This window comes from Embiotoca jacksoni, unplaced genomic scaffold, assembly GCF_022577435.1.
Source record: "Embiotoca jacksoni isolate LCO1_2020_lvr unplaced genomic scaffold, fEmbJac1.0.p SCAF_18, whole genome shotgun sequence".
Lineage (NCBI taxonomy): Eukaryota > Metazoa > Chordata > Actinopteri > Embiotocidae > Embiotoca > Embiotoca jacksoni.
The window spans coordinates 11,418,634-11,435,874 of record NW_027185318.1 but is presented as its reverse complement, the minus strand read 5'-3'; the positions used below and the strand labels follow the sequence as shown (position 1 = coordinate 11,435,874).

Sequence of the window (17,241 nt, the reverse complement as noted above, 5' to 3'; positions counted from 1 at the left end):
TGAACCCTCCAGACCTTCAGGTAAGTGACGTTTGTGGCTCAGCCGTGACGTCGTCTTTTTACGTAACTTTTGGACTTTTTGGAAGTAACTGATCACGGCAGCAGGTCGTTTGCAAGGCAGGTGTTCAGCTTTATTCCAGAGTTTAAAGAGAAAATGTGAACTAAAACTAAATTACATTTTAAAGCAAAACTGAGGGCAACGCTGTGTTACAGCTGGCATATATGACCGTAAACTGAATTCAACTATAAAAACAGAGTTTTGGACAGTTGCTTGTTTATTTGACCTCAGCTGTTGCCGAACATCAACAAGCATCAGTGTTAATGGTTTCAAGTCAAGGAGGTGCTGGTACCATAAAATGTATGTAATATATAACCTAATTTATTTACCTGCATTCAAATATGGGACATTGGATACACATTTTATTCGTTTATTTAAGCTGTTATGGACAGACAGCGAGATCTAAATTGGATTGAGTGCGTATTGTTTTTTTTTTTTTTTAATCTCCTGATAGTTATAGTTGAACATTCACATGCCATCTCATGGAGCAGACTTCAGTTCGTCCTGCAGAGGGCAGAAGATGCTCATGAAACAAAACGGCACTTTCAACAGAAGACTCACTGCGCTGTTCTTATTACTCTTTTAACTGGACTAATGCTCACTGTTGGAACAGGAAATTAAAAAGGATTAATCACAATGAAGCCAGTTCGTACTACCTTAAGGCAACTTTATTATTTACCTTTTAAACAACAATTTACTGAGGAGGAGCCGTAGACAAATAACGGAAGATAATGTAAAAAGGCATAAATATAGACGAGTATAAGCTTCAATATAAACAGACAGATTTAACTGGAGAATACAAAAAAAAACAGAGCAGTGTGATGAATGAATACATTTTTCCCAAATTTAATTATTGTCTTGTCCTCGAATATAAAATTCCCATAAATAATTTACAGAAATTTGTATAGTCTTATGTTCAGGCTCAGATGTAATCTTTGTGACGTAATAGTTTTTAGGTCCACAGAGACTCCGGATCCAGATCTGGCAGGTCTGAGTCTGATCTGCAGATCTGAGCCTGTTTTAATGAGTCTGGGTCTCGGGGCTGACTGGGATCAATCTTCAGCAGGTGCTTTAATGAATCTCGAAGTTATTACCTGGTCACATGAAGGTTAAATGAAAAATTCATCCAATCAGAGAATTATTTAAAAAAAAAAAAAAAAAAAAAAAAAAAAAAAAAAAAAAAAGACTTAAATGATTAACAAAAGATGAAAATAGTTCCTGACAAATTTTCCGTAGATCTTCAGCTCAAATTCCCTTCATAATTTGTTTCATATGAGCGCGTGTTCACTCCTGTGTCGTTATGTGATTAATATTTCCACACCACACGAAGATTTATTTAATCTCTGGAATGTGAGGACGTCCTGCAGATCTCTGGAGTTTTCCTCCTCGCTGTCGTTTATAATTAAGAATCGCCTCTTAATTCCCTCACCTGATTACTAAAACTACATTAAACATTCAAACTGGAACTCAATCAGCGCACATCTCCATGACAACACGATCCATCCTCTTCCCCAAACCCCCTCCTCCTCCTCTTCCTCTTCCTCCTCGTGCGTTTAAACTTGGATGGGACTCGACAGCGACGCGACAAAGAACAGCATCGATCTGTCACATCGCGACCGCAGCTCTTCATGTTCTCCTGCAGGCAAAGCGGAGTCGCTCAGAGCAGAGCGCCGATGAATAAAAGATGTTTTATTTCTGGTGATCCTCAAACTCTCAATGGCGCCACGTAATCACTACCCCCCCACTCCCCCCCACACACACTCCCCCACCCCCACCCCCGGGAGACACCGCGGCCTCGAGAATGGCGCCAGCGTCTTCAGACTTCCTCATGAATAAAATAAAAGCCCCTCAGGTTGAAAACAGGTAATCAAATCATCTCTCTCTCTCTCTCTCTCCTGCTTGTTATTTATAATTCAGGACAGTTTTTACATGAATTTTTTTTTTCAGGTGATCAGAACCCCAAAAAAAAAAAAAAAAAAAAAAAAAAAGACCAAAAAAAAGTCCTCGAGCCGCAAAACAAAGGCTGTCAGCAGCCGGATCAAAGGCGACGCCACCGTCAATAATTCACAGGACAGGAGGAAGAGGGACGACAGGGCGCATGAGAGCAACAGAAGAAGATTTTATTTGATAATGAAGGACGTCTGCGACTCATTCATCAAAGCTACAATGGAGAGGAGGGCGGTTGCCGGTTCAGTTCCCCGGACGGGCGCATGAGCAGGAGACCGAGGGGTTTGAAGTCTCGGCAGTAGGGGCCAATTTTTATTTTATGGTTCTCACGACTTTTCGAGTTGTCGCGGCTTTTTCTTTTCTTCACTGCCTCCGTGGCCACAGCAGCTGAAGGTCGATGTTTTCCAGGAAGAAAGGCAGACGCCTCGTCAGCGGAAGACTCCCGCGACGGGTTTCGGGCGCCACGCAGGCAATAAATTCAAGAGGTGGGAAAACAAGTTCGCAGAGTCTCTCTAGGTTTTTACTGCAGAAATGAATCCGGAGGAAATCTGCTCAAACAGTGGAAATTTACAGCTTTCACAGATGCTGAGATGCAAAATACTCAGAGAAAACGATTCGGATCTTCAAAAGTCCAACGGCAAAGAGTCCGAGGCTCCGAGACGAGTAACGCTGACGTGGGTTTTGCGTATTTTCGCGTTTCGCTTCAAGACAAAAAAGGCTTGGGGTGATTACGAACGTCTTCTTCTTGGATCAAAGGAGACGGGGTGTCAAAATGTTTTCTGTGCTCACGAAGTTGCTCTCTCTAAAAGTCGCGTTGAAGAAAGTGAGTCGATGAATGTTCTGGGTCACGAATTCAACAAAAAACGTCATTTAGAGCGGAAAAGCCTGCATGCTGCGATCGATCCGGCAAAAACGATAATTGTAAAATACCGCACACTATAAAGATAATGCTGCTCATTCCACATAGCGGGTCAGACTATTGCATAAGAAGGAAGTAGTCCTGCTGCAGTCCAGTGCAGACTGTTAGGAGTCGGTGTGTCCAGTAGACACGGGGGTAAAAAAAACAAAAAAACATCCTCTGCGTCGTCGAGTGAAATGAGAAGACTTTTATAATTCATATTTTAGTGTTTTCACTGCAAAGCAACAAAGGACAAGTGCAAACAATAACCAAAAAAAAGTGCGTATTCTATGTCCTATATTTTTATCCAGATAAATTCAGTACCTAATGCTTATAGATTTTATTGTTTGTTTGTTTTTTCTTCATGTGTTGATAATAGATAATTAATAGAAGATCTGACAGAAAAATAGACAAAAAAAAAAGAAAAAAAACCCCGGCTCCGTTACAATTCCTCTTGTGATTTTGACGCAAGTGTTGTAAAACGGACATTTTCAGATGTTTGTGACGGGGGCACCACCGCTTCCTACAGCAAGTGAAGGTGTCGACTTAATGAGGGGTGATAACTCTTCTTCTACTCTTTAATTAAACTCCAGACGGGCTGCAGTGACCTCATTTGCTGGGATTATTAGCTTTTGAGGGAAATTGCCCATTTGTTTGGGTGTCAGCATGTATAAATGCCTCTATGAATTTATGTGTGTGTGTTTGTGTGTGTGTGTGTATGTATGTATGTATGTATGGCACTCAGGGACCTCGCTGGCTGCCACATTTAATCACTAAACAAAGGGCACCTTCTCGCTTTCATGATGAGTTTAATTTACCTGAGTAAGCAGCTTCCCACCTTTTTAACAACACAGCGTTTATCCGCTGAACATCTGATGACTTTCAGCCGGGCTGTTTTCGAACAAAAGGTATCCTCAGTTTGGTTTTATGAGACCAATTAAACCTGATCCTGGATGATGGATTTTGGAAAGGGAGCAGGTAGAATTTAGGAGGTTGCCGAAGGCCGCCGGAATAAAATGTCCTTAAGGGGTTTTGGCTTTTACACAATATATTTTGGAAGCAGAATCAAAGTTTCTGGCACAACTTCACTGTCCGCCAAGGTGCAAAAAGTAGTAAAGCGAATCGACAAGAAAAAGAAACTGTTGGGAGATACTAACAAGGGTTGAAAAGTCAGCGTACCGTCAGCCGCTAAATGTTTTAACCCGGAAGAGATGAGCTGCAGTTCACGAAAACCTCCCAAAACGGAACAGAAATCGACCTCGCTCAAAACAGCGAAGGAGGAACATGCGGCGAAAAAAAATAAAAATAGAAACGGCTCATGAGTCGAAGCACATTCCCGAGGCGTTCCCGGGCCAGAAGGGAAACATAATCCCTCCAGCGTAATCTGGTCGTGCATGGCGGTCTCCTCCCAGATGGACGCGCCCAGAATACCTCCCATCGAGAGGCGTCCAGCTGGCATCCTGCTCAGATGTTACGACTCTGGGGCTCCTCGTCCTCCCCCCCCCCCCTCAGTCCACCGGCCTGACGGAGGCAACTTATTTCAGCCGCTTGTATCCGTGATCTGGTTCGCTCGTAACAACGGGTCAGGAAACGAACGCAGACTCAGTCCACCTCTCTCGATCCCGTCACCGTGACCACGACCCCGAGATGCTGAGCACCTTCAGGTGGTGGAGCTGCTCTCTCTCTCTCTCCTGATCTGCGGGAAGGGAACCCGCGATGACCCCGTCTTCATACCAACCTCTCAGCTGCCGACCGCTCCGGTGCGCGCTGAAGGTCCATCGGAAACGCGTTTTGACTTACTGCCGAGTCGGCGTCTCTTGCTTTTGGTCACCCAGGGAGCAAAATGACATTTAGCAACGATGCCGGCAGCCCGCCACCCCGCCGTGTTCCTCGCAAAAGTACCACCACGGACGGTCTCGTGAAGCTCGTAGAGGTCTGCGCAACACGTGTAGCCTTGATAAGCGTCTTCCCATGACTCCTCCACCTCTGGGACGTACTACTTCGTCATAAAAATGAGTCTCGAACTTTGACCCACTTTGTCGTATCCGTCGCGATCCGTAGCGCAACGTTTGTAGTAAAAAGAAAAAGGACGCGGTTTGGAACGAGGAGGCTTCCTTTCAATGACTCTTCGTCGTCTTCTTGTTCTTCGCCTTCCTTTTGTGGGCGGAGCATCAGCGCCACCGAATGTCTCGGCGGCTCAGGCGACGTGTCGCATCGTCCGCCGCGCAAAGGATTGTGGGTCGGAACAGCCAGAGTCGCCCGCTGGCCTGCAGACCGCAGAATACGACCGGATGTTGTAGGACACCCTGGTACTTTTGGCGTCTTACGTTTAACACACTAACTAACATTACTGTCCCTTTGTGGCCTTTTCCCTTTGTTTTACTTGATTAAAGCACTTCAGAAAAGTCATATATTTTTACCTTTGTTTTGCATTTCTTAATAGTTCCTGTCATCTTTTACAGCTTCTTCTCAGGTTTATCATTATTATCTTCAGCATCCTCTAAAGTCGTATCACAGCGCAGATGCTCAAAGGGACGACTGTTACATGTTGGATTCTTGTCCCACTTCTTCCCGTACATGTTTTTTTTTTAATCCTGTTCCGTTGTTTTCTTTGATTCTGCTGAGCTGCGAGTCTGATGAAAGCCGGCCGAGTCTAGCTTGTTGGGTTTTTTTTGGTTTTTTTATCTGCAAGAAGAAAGAAAGTTAGCGGCGTGCGCAATGAATACTGAATGAACATCAGAGGCTTCAGGAGGGTTTTCACGTCACACCAGTTTGTACAGGAGCTCAGTTTCACGTGGAGCAAAGAGCACTGTCAGTGCGCATAAAGAGAAACGGTCTTAACGCCAGCAGACACTTGTGAAGGTGTCTTTGATTAAAAGAACATAGGGCTGCGTGAGAGTACAGCAGAGATTTACAGTGACGTAAAACCTGCAGTATTAAAAGAACAATTTAGCAGTAGTATCACGGTTCGGATCGAGACACCAAGAGCCAGCGGGTAAAACTGCAAACAGGATTCTTACAAGGTTGCAGAACCAGACGTGCAAGACTAAAGAGGAGAGGCAGGCGGGTAGAACTTTACAGGCAGGAAGTAATGGTACAAGCAAGGCCAGGCGAGTTTATTTGTATAGCACATTTCAACAGAGAGGCAATTCAAAGTGCTTCATAACAAAAACCATTAAAAGCATCAAAACCGAAGGCAAAAGAAAAGGACATTTTAAAAACAATTCAGAACAGTGATTAAAACATTAAAAACAGTCATTAAAATATTAAACGAGCGAAAAATAGGATCATAGTTACAGTGCAGTTTAAGAAATAAAATACGGTAGTAAAATGCAAGAAATGAATCAACATCTTTAAATCTGGTTCAATGAAAGGCAGCAGCAAACGGAGACAAAGACGAACCGGCGAAGGTATTGTGGGAAAAATGGGAAACTTCCTGTCAAACCAGAATATCTAACCAGGTAATCTCCGAGAGGGTTCGGCGTTATTAGACGTGTCACCTGTCCATCACAGATTGTCTTCTTTGCTATGATTATAGAGACCCAGAAACCCAGGTTTCTGCCCAATCGCTATGACTTCTTCTTCTTCTTCTTCTTCTTTTTCTTTCTTTCTTTCTTTGTTTGTTTCTTTCTTTCTTTCTTTTTCTCTCTCTCTCTCTCTCTCTCTCTCTCTCTCTCTCCACACGTGTCCCTCAGGGCCGTAAACAAACCGGACTTGGAGTGCTGATCTCTGCTGTTATCAGCCCCGCAGCCAGCTGACACCTGGCTTCACCATGGAAACAGTCGAATGCAAGGGCGGGCAGCATTGCAGATGAAGTGCGACGTGTGACAGCAGCAAAACCCCAGTTCAGACTCCGCGCTCAGAGTTTTAACGGTGTGACTGGGAGGAGGACAGATGTTCCAGATTGGGGGGGGACGACGACACGGGACACGTCGAGGTCTGACGCCACCTATTGGTCGGTGCTGCCGCTCAACGGTTAAAACGCACATTGCTGCGTCCGAACTGGGCATTTGCTTGATTTATTTATATGTCCTCAAGGCAGAGATGGTTTTCCCTAGAGACCGCTCGCATGCCGATGTATGTCCTGCTTCTACGATCTTATCTTGCACACAGCTGCTGTACCTTCTTGCAGATGCGACAACCCAACTCAGTCAGCACATTAATCACGAATCGTAGTCGCAGCGCTCGTGGCTGTTGCACAAACCTGCAACTCTTTGACACCAGAACATTTGTTAAAGACAAACAGTTTGAGAAAAGGCAAGAGAGCTGAATACGGTGAGTTGCAGGGTGGATAATGACCTGAGGGGTGCATTTAAAGGTTAACAGCTGTTCTCATCAGATTTTGTTATCAATTGTTCGAAGTTGGGTCTGGAAATGGTGAAATAAGGGCCTCTTCCAAAGTTTGGCTTTCGCTTAAAAAGTGATTCAAATGGATACTGAATTATTTATGATGATCTATTATCACCTAAGTGGCCTCGTGAATTTTCTGCCGATTTGATTTATCACTTAATCGGGTAATTGGTTCGTCTCTAATTTGAACCCTGATTTGACCCTCGACTCCGTCAAAGACACGTACGTGTTTGCAAAGTGTAGGCTTGTTCTTAAACGTTTGGCCTTGATCTATGACGCCGCTCATTATGTCAAGTTGGTGCAATTCTGTAGCCCGATATGACGAACAGTACACGCTCCTCGGGCTCTAAAGGGTCATCGGCAGGTCCGGACCACCGAGCCGTTTGAAACATTGGAACAAAGACTCATCAAGAGACTGAACAATCATTAACGGTTGGAACAATAACAGAAAGATTTTATTTCGTCTCAATCTCGGGGAATCGGCAACGGAGATCCTTGAAACGCTTCAGAAAGTCGAGGAAGCAACAAGCCGGGCGAGTTGTCTGGAGTGACGTTCAGGCGCGTCGGGTCAGGAGCGACCAGCCGGGTTTTTCTTTCTTTGACATTCGCGGGGTTGTGCACCGTGAATTTGTCCTCCCAGAGTCAGACTGTCAACGCCGAGTTCTGCTGCGACGTTCTGAGGGAAACGCATTCGCTGTAAAACGACCTGAACTTTTGGCGCGACGGCAATTTGGATCTCCAACGTGATGACGCGCCCGATCACAGCGTGTCGAAAACGGAGCAGTTCCTCTCCCACGACAACAAAATGATCGCTCCCGTCCCCTCTTGCGAACCAGATCATGAACTCTCCTCTCCTTCATCCTCATGTCAACCTGCGTCCCGGCCGTCCGTCACGTCGCGTCTGCTGTGAAAGCAGAGGAGCATCTGTTTGCCGCCGACTAATTGCTTTCGTCCTGCGCCTCTTCAGAGATCATTAGCGGCTTGCATCATCCGTCAGGAGCCGGAGCTCCATTAGAGAGTCGAAGCCTCCGCGCAGACACATTATTCTGCTGATGCTCTGAGGTTAACGGCGTCTGCACGAACACAACCCCCCCCCCCCCTCCCAACCCCCCCCCCGCCTCTCCCCACCACACAAGCTCCTCCATTAACAAGCTCCTGGGAGACTTTGGGGATATTCTTTGTTTCGGAGCCGATCGACGCTTCAGATGGTCTGCGGGATCTTTTCTTATCTTTCGGAAGCCGAACGTGAAAATGGGACATTTCATTCAAATTGCAGCAAAAACAATGAAACTTGTTTGCTCGAGTTTGCGTCGGTGACACATTTTCCGCCCCACTCCCTTCTATGATATATGATATCATGTCAAAAAAAAAGGTGTGCTGGAAAACAACCCTAATCTTGAGTTTTGTAAACGCCTACATTCACGGTTCTGCCTCCGTTTGGGATGTTTTGTGCGCCCGGTTTCGGGCTCGCGGACGTACTTTAACCTCAGGAACTGCGGGGTTAAAAAAACAAAAAAACAAAAACAAAACGTGCACATGATTGCAGACTGCAGATTTAACATGCGGTCAATAGGGGAGAAGGTAACTGGCTCCTCCTCCAGACAGTGATACAGGATGAACCACAGTCTGAGTCTGGGATCATTTAACCCGTGACTGGACCTACAGTCATTTTGTTTCAGTATTAACTTTTTAAGGGAGTAGTAACGCCATTGAGACACTTTAACCAGGACTGACTGTCTGCAGTCTAATAACTCCGACTCACTCCATCTTGAATTTGGACCCAGGACTCTGCCGGAAACCATTTTAATCCAGATCAGTTGATATTGAAACCATTTTAAACCAAAACTAACAATGTTACAAGACAGCAGAGTAACTCCAGAACACCAAACGTTTTTAAAAAAAAGTCTAACCAGGTTTGTCAGACAGTAAATTACACTTTAAGTTTGTTGTTGTCAAGCTGGAAGAAGATGTTGAGGTGCTTAGTTAATGCAACTACATTTACTTCCATAAATGGCTAACTGTATAAAAAAAATTAAAAAAAATGCTGCAGATTGTAAGTCAGGTGGTGTCGGTGAAAATTGTCCACTGATGCGACAGAAATGAAGCACAGCAATGCTGCAGCCATTTTAGTCACAGTACAACCAGGCACCAGCTTCCATCAATGTGCCGAGCTCAGCAAAATGGCATGGGGGAGGGGTAATGTAATGTCAAGTGAAGCACCTCGTCTTGAAAGTCCACCACTGCAGGACGATGATACGAATAATTCGCTTTCAGCTCTGGAAATCTGAAACGCAGAGGAACACAATGAAACTCTACTACTGCTACTTCAGACTGTTGTGGTGACAAGATTTTTTTTTTTTTTTTTTACTCGCTGCAGGATTCCCCGGTTGCCAAAAGATAAATACGATCCCGAATGAACGGCACACAGCGGCAGAGGCAGATATCCGGGTGTCTTATTTAGTAATTGTATTGATTAAAGTTTGGTGCCTCCCAGCTGTTTGAGCAGACTCCCAGATGAAGCAGCGCTGCAGGGAAACTGGGCGGTTAGAAATGCGATTCTTCCACCTGTTGGACGGGTGAACCGCAGCGCCACGCGGAGGAGGAGGCTGTTTGGTGATCTGCTGTTCACCTCCGCTGTAATTAAAATGAGGACGCGGAGAGGTTTTGTCCCACGAAGTCCAGCTGATGACGAGATAGACGAGCTGAAACGACAAGGAGCGGTTAATATAAAAACATGGGTAAATAATAGAGCAGCGGTACGTTATAACGTGCACCCAGTGGCCAGTTTTAATTAAGGACCAGTATGAACTGGCTTTACAGTAGCTTTAATCCTGGACAGCTAAATCTGTAGCACAAATAGTGAGTCGAGTCTTCTAAATCCAACACAAATTATATCCTTTTTAATCCAGCACTAATTGTATTCGCAGTCAATTTAATCCAGAGCTAACCGTTTCTATAATTTTACTTGAGTTTGCGTTAATTATTCCGATCGCAAGATGGCGATTTTCTGGAGGGACTGATCTTGGTGCCGTTAGCCAAATTCCTCCCTCTGATCAATGTTCTCTTGGTCCTACTGAAAATCTGTCTGTCCTTAATTAGATATTAAACCTCACAAAGTGGTATGTTTGGGAGCGTGTCCGGTTTGATTGACATGCCAGGGGTGCATTCAGGTTTGAGGTTACCTATAGGGGAGGCGGGGCATCTTGTTCTGGGGTTCTCAAGTCAGATCCACCCCTCTTCTTCAGGCCACTTCCAAATATGGCCACTTCTGGTTTCAAAACACCAAAATGGCTCCGGCCAAATACCAGATTATGATGATGTCACGGTTGGTTGACGTCTGGGTGCAAGGGGGCCCAACGACCTTTTTTTTTTTTTTTTTTTTTTTTGCCTTGGAGCCCCTCAGGATGTAAATCCAGCCACGCTGTCAAGACTCCACAGTGACCTGTTGATTCTGCACCAGGAACACGAGGGGAGTGAATTTAGCTTTGTTTTTAAATTACTACGTTCCACATATATTGTCTTCTGTCCGTGTTAAATCTCCAGTAATGAACTGTGGATGTCAAAAATCAGGCAGAAACTCTGTCCCATCACTCCTCTGTTCCCGCTTCACCCCGTGAAAAAAAAAGAAAAGAAATAAAACCCCACACGTGCACAGTGAGGAGTTTTCTTCTCTTTTTTTTTTTTTTCCACAGTCACGATGAGAGCAGCGGCTCGTGAGGTTTCGCGCGGCAGGTTCCTCTTAACGTCAAATCAGCTGCAGTTAGTCAGGAAGAGACCGGAAGTCAGTCATTATACCCGTCAAAATAAAAACCTAAAAATTGAAAGTGAGGATCTAGTTCAATATTAATGAGACAGTTAAGGTTTTGGTTTCTTAGAGAAGTGCCAGATGAGTCTTCATTGTGGTTTACTGTAGGTTCTTCAACCTGTCTGTCTAAAGATAAAAAAATATATATATATACATGTAGATATACTGCTACTATTTTTAAAATATCCGTTGTGGCTCTTACTCGCTCCCTCAGTGGCCCCAAAAGTAAATAAATAAAAATATTGATAAAAAAAATAGAGATATCCAACATAGACCTACATGTCTAAACAATTAAAGTAATATTTTTTTTAGGAATATGAAACCAATTGGGAAGTGTTTAATCTTATAATATTCTACTATAAATAGCAATTCGACTAGGCAAAAAAACATGGCCTATTCTGATTATTCAACCTTGCATATAACTGATTCCCAACATGTTTTGACCAATGACACAATGTCTCATACAGCAGAACCCAGGTTGCATGTGTTTTATACATGCAAACTGGTTTGTTTTGGGGCTGCCATGGCTCAGACCACAGTTAAATGATTTACCTTTTTTTTTTTTTATGCCAAATATTTGCAGGTTCAAGGCTCTCAAATGTGAGAATTTGTTGGTTTTCAGTGTTTTGCATCACTCTAAATTGAACATTTGGACTGTTAACCATTTTCAGTACGTTTTTTTTTATTGTCTTATTGATTGAATAATTATAAAATAAGTGATGGAATGATTAATCAATAAATGCTCTTCAGTTTAGCCCAGGTCCCACCCACTAGTTGATAATCACTGTTCTACACTGTTTTGTAATCAGTTTTGTAATAAGTCTAACTTGCTGATACATTTTATTTTATACATTCATGTTTTGAAACCCTCCTAAGACGTTTTAACGTTTTGTAACTGTTTTATTTTTATTTTTTAATTTAAATTAGGATCCCGGAAGCTGTGCCGCTCTCCACTCTCCGTTACTTTACCGCACGGTTTGCCTGGTGACGTCTCACCGACCGGCAAAATCCGACGACAAGTCGACCGGACTGAACGCTTTTCCTTCTTCTTCGCCGGAGCTCACGGCAGCAGCACGGCATCTCGTAGCCCCGAAGCCCCGACTCCCTACCTCCCTTCCCCGGCTTGAAGGGCCGCGACGAGCTGCTGACAACCAGGACAGGATCTGGAGCGGGTGCCCCTTTTCCTCTGGATGATGGATGTAACTCCGGTACTGACCGACGGACAGGCAGCCCGGCGGACTCAGTGGACGGGCAGCGGGGACTTTTGAACATCCCACTGGTCTGAGGATACTGACGCACAGACCTTTTTTTTTTTTTTTCTTGAATTTCAATTTTTTTTTTTTTTTTTTTTTTTTACAATGTCACCATCAAGGAGACGCGGCTGAGGCACCTGCTCTTCCTGTCGGATCTCCCCTGGCCGTGGTCCTCTTCAACTGCTTCTGACGGTTTTAGCTCACGTTAGCTCCAGTATGTCTCGTACCGGACCTGCCCGTCACATCTGACCGGGGTCCGCGGGGTGGTGGCAGGGTGCTGCGGGGGGAAACATTTGGATTTGTGGATGAGAACCGGTCACCGGGCCGGATTCCGTGCGGAGGGACGCCGGCCGGAGCGGAGGAGGAGGAAGGAGGAGCAGCGGCGGCAGCAGCAGCGGCGGGGAGCCGCACTGACGACCTCATCCCCGGGGGGAGAGAAGCAGCGAGGCGGCCAGAGGAGGATGTGAAGATGGGTTTAGTTTTCGGTCTCCTGTGGCTATTTACCGGCTTCCTGCAGGGTGTGCACGGCCAGGGCGTGTACGGTAAGGACGTCATTAACATACAATTAACGTGTTGTGAAATAACATATATGTGCACGTTACGTGTGATGTGAATGCGAATTTACCGGGCGAAGCACACAAGCAGCGTTTAACCCGGAATACCACCAACAGCAGCTTGACCTTGTGAGGGATTTAGCGCGTGTGTATGCCAAGTGTGTGTGTGTGTGTGTGTGTGTGTGTGTGTGTTTGTGTGTGTGTGAGAGTGTGGGAGAGAGAGAGACACTGCTTTTGCTCATTCAGTCATATCACACTCGTGCCTGGCCTAAAGGCACAACAGGTAGGCTGCTGCTAAACACACACACACACACACACACACACACACACACACACACACACACACACACACACAAAGTGCGAGAAAGAGACACAGAGCTGATGTTTCCTTTAATATTTATTACCATCAGCGTGGTTATGAGCTGTGATTGTGGTTGTAGTGTGGGCCAGTGTGTCTGAGAGTCCCATAGGTCTGTGCAGCATCTCTGCGGGACTCTGCAGAAAGGTGACATGATGTTGCTATTTTATTTTCTCTTTCATTTTGTCATCACTGGAACATTCTGCTTCCTGTGGGGACTGAAAATGACCTTTATCATTCCCGTAGTTACAGTAATAGGTCACTCTAATATTCATGTGAACTTCCTGCATGCAGCTCCTCATAGTTGTGTTTGTTTATTCATGACTTTGCAATCCTGAACTGCTGCTTTATGTTTGTTGCTCATATGACGCCGGACAAAGTTCACCTTTTCCGTGTTATGTAATATCACAGGACACGAGATTATCCTGGGGCACTGTGATATTCTGATAGAAGGCCAGTTTGCCTCCCGACTCATTTCTGGATCTTTCAGCCGCATGTCATGGTCTTCATCAGCAGATCTGGTTTGATCACTTGTGACCTGAATGTGTGATTAGTAATCATTGAGAAAAAGTGCAGTAGCTTTATTTAAAAAAAAAAATAACAACAATAAAAAATACAAATCTAACTTGACTTCTAGTATGGGCTTTTTATTCTGCGCTTTTAACCACAAGACATGGTCTTCAATCAGCACATGGCGTTTGCTCAATTTTCATGATGTGAGAAATTGGATCAAGTGATTTTTCGTCAATGTGATGGCAACTGAGTGAATTCCATCCTCTGATGAAGACCATGAGATGCGGTTGAAAACTCCCTGTATTTCTGTAATTTCTTCAAATTTGGCAAAAACTTGCACTTGGACTCAAGGATGAACTGACGGGATTTTGGTGGTCAAAGGTCACTGACCTCACAAACACATTTACGGCCATAACTCTAGAACTCGTACGCTAACTATGACAATATTTTACACGCATGTCCAATTGGATAAAATGATTAAGTGATTTATATCGAAAAGGCCAAAGATCAACTTAACAGTGATGTCGTAATGTCCGTCAGAAACCCTTTCTTTCCATTATTCAACACCATAACTGAGGAGCACACGGGGAGATTGTCACCATATTTCATTGGTCAGGTACTAAATTGATGACATTAATCTTGGGTGTCCAGCTTGAAACTGTGCTGATTTGTACAGCTCTTCTGTGCTGTCCGCTTGAAGATGTGCGTGTGAAGCGTCCACGTATGAGAATTTGTCGCGTCTTTGCAGCAACATCCATATTTGACACATCGTCTGCTGTCACGGCTTCAACTTTGTTGTATCAGAATCAGCTCTGTTTTGACAAATTCTATGAAATGTTTCAGTACATCTATTACGAGTTCGGACAGATATCGATAGAAACTGCAGCTTGACTGGTTGTTTGAGGGACACAACCACAAAGCAGAATTTAAAAAAAAATGTAAAAAAAAATTCTACACTTTTCTGACAGAAAATAACTATTAGTTTAATCTCTAAACACCCAACGGATGATATTCCATATCGTTTTTGTTGCCCCTCCTGTTCTTCTAAAAAGCTTGTCCTATGATATTACTATACTAGTTTATGGTCAAACCATTTGTGACAGTAAGTCTGTATCATTATTTCTGGTGCAGCTGAAATATTACTGTAATGCCTCCATCATAGGTCTGCAGGAAGGTAGCATGTCGGTGATTTTATCTGCAATTATCTCCCTGTGATATTCCACTTACCGCGCAGGCAATCAACATTTCTAAGCACTCACTTAATTAAAAAACATCAACAGTACTTACAATATGTGTGCCTTTTTTGTATTATTATTATTATTATTATTATAGTGCTGCTGTAGTATTCTAATGCAGAAGTAAGTCGGTGAGTTTTTTCATGTAATGCTGCAGTAGGGACTTCCAGGAAAGATGTGCAAAGGCAAGGATACGTTCGTAGGAGTCGTGTGTTTGGGAGATGTGTTGCAGAGTTGGTTTTTCATCTTTGTGCAGTCGTGCATTAAAGCGTCAGTCGGCAGTGAGGCTGCAGCTTCCTCCGAGGAAACATTCGGAAGATTATTTTCGCATTCACCCTGTGTCCTGCTGCAGGACAAATACATGAAGGATTTATAGTCGGTTGTTAGGACAGTAAAAGGTAGCAGCTGTAGGAGCGGTCAAAGGAAAACGCTGATTTTTGTTCTTCGGATTTGATTTTCAGTTCAAATTCATTTGCTGCGTTTCGGTCCCAGTGTGACAGAGTTTTGAGAAAACCAGCAAATGAAAATGCAAATGAATGCCCACATCCATCGTCTGCAGAATGTTTTTAACGACACCATGACATTTCCTGCTGCACCACCCTCAGGACTAGTTTTCAAGTTATAAATTTAAGTCCCAATTTTGTACTTTAGTCAATATTTCTACCTCTAGGGGGCACTAATGCAGCTTTAATACACTTTTACATCTAATGTAATTTTTATGGTGATTTATTTTCTCCAGTTTAAAGTATTAATGTGAGGAAGGTTACGGTTTCCTCTTCACTCAGTCACATTTCATTGTGACAGCACCCTCTACTGGCTGTAGTAATTATGACGGAGCAAAGGATGTCGGGGTGGATGGATGGGTTGACACCAAATTGAAATTAAACACTGGAGTTCGGGGTTCAGTTTCCTGTTTCATCACTTTACGTTTATTATTCTTGGCATGATGAAGCAGAGCATGTTTATTTCCCGTTACAAACCAGTAGTCAACGTTTCTTTTAACCCTGACTGTTCCGCAACAGTACTAGCTATTATTATAACATTATTGACAACGGTGTTTTTATTCTAACCACCCTAATCTTTCTGTAGACCCAACTAAACAAGAAAAAAACACCTTTGTTAAACTGCTTGGGGTTCTATTCAGAGTATAAAATTAAGGACTTTTTGAAAAATGTGAATAAAAACAAGCGGATGGAAATGGAGAGCAGGGATTAGAGGTACAATTTCACAAACTTTCAAGTGGATGAAGAAAGGAAAAAGGCTGAAGAGGTCAAAACTCCAGCAACAGTTGGACAAAGAACAATTTTATCTCACTTGACGCTAAACTTTACTGGAATAAGCAACTTGTGCTTTGTGTTCGTGGACTGATGTTTCACATTCTGGGAAACAATATGCACTTGTTTAGAAAATAATTGGTAGGTAAATTGTTACACTCTTGATATGATTATATATTTATATTTTGCAATATTTTTAATCAAAAAACATTAAAATTGATAAAATTGCATATCTGCTTTTTGCTGTTTCATTATCGCTGGCAGTGTTACCTTTAAGTGCTTTTGAGAACACTGCAGTTTTCATGTTAATTTCAGTTTTGGCATAAATTACGCCATTTCAAACATGAAAATAGAAATTGGAAAAAATGAAATACATTTAAAATATTTGTAAGCATGATGAACATTTAGAGTTGGCGTATAATAGTTAATTCATATCACACTTTAATACGGTCAAATTTCCAGTTGAATGAAATCATTTTAATGTGTTGCCGATTTAGTCTTCCGTGTATTTCCTGACATGGATTCAGCATCGTTATAAAAGTGCAGTGACAGTGTGTTTCCCTTTTCCGTGTGACGTCCGCTCACACTCAGATTATCTGTAATCTTATGTGTCACAGATTAGAGTGAGAGGAGGCGTATTACATCACATTCAGCCTTACTTACATTCACTGAGTTTACTGTGCTGACGTCTTTGTGGAGTCACGCTGATGGAAAATCTGTTTTGTTTTTTTTGCCAGAGAGGGGGCGAGGGAACGATGAAGGAAGGCATAGAGGGAAGGAGCAGTAGACTACCATTCCAAAATCCTCAATTTATGTCATGAAATACAAACTCAATAAATGTCTTCCATAACTCATTAGGGTGCTGTTAGCTAAATTAATTCTGTCTGATCAGTGTTTTGGTTGTCTTTCTGAAAATAATTCCATAATTAAATAGACAACGGACCCCAAAGAGAGCTATGTTTGGGGGCATGTCTGATTTGATTAACATGCTTGGGGT

The 17,241-nt window shown here is 43.4% G+C and overlaps 1 protein-coding gene across 1 annotated transcript in view; it reads left to right on the top strand.

Annotated features, from left to right (window-relative positions):
* Nucleotides 1-12,036: 12,036 nt before the first annotated feature.
* The window catches only part of LOC138200236 (MAM domain-containing glycosylphosphatidylinositol anchor protein 2-like), a 73,911-nt gene continuing 68,706 nt past the window's right edge, over nt 12,037-17,241 (top strand). Inside the window, exon 1 of the mRNA XM_069152801.1 lies at nt 12,037-12,852. Coding sequence (XP_069008902.1) covers nt 12,780-12,852 — 73 coding nt within the window. The 5' untranslated portion in view covers nt 12,037-12,779. The remainder of the gene's footprint in view (nt 12,853-17,241) is intronic.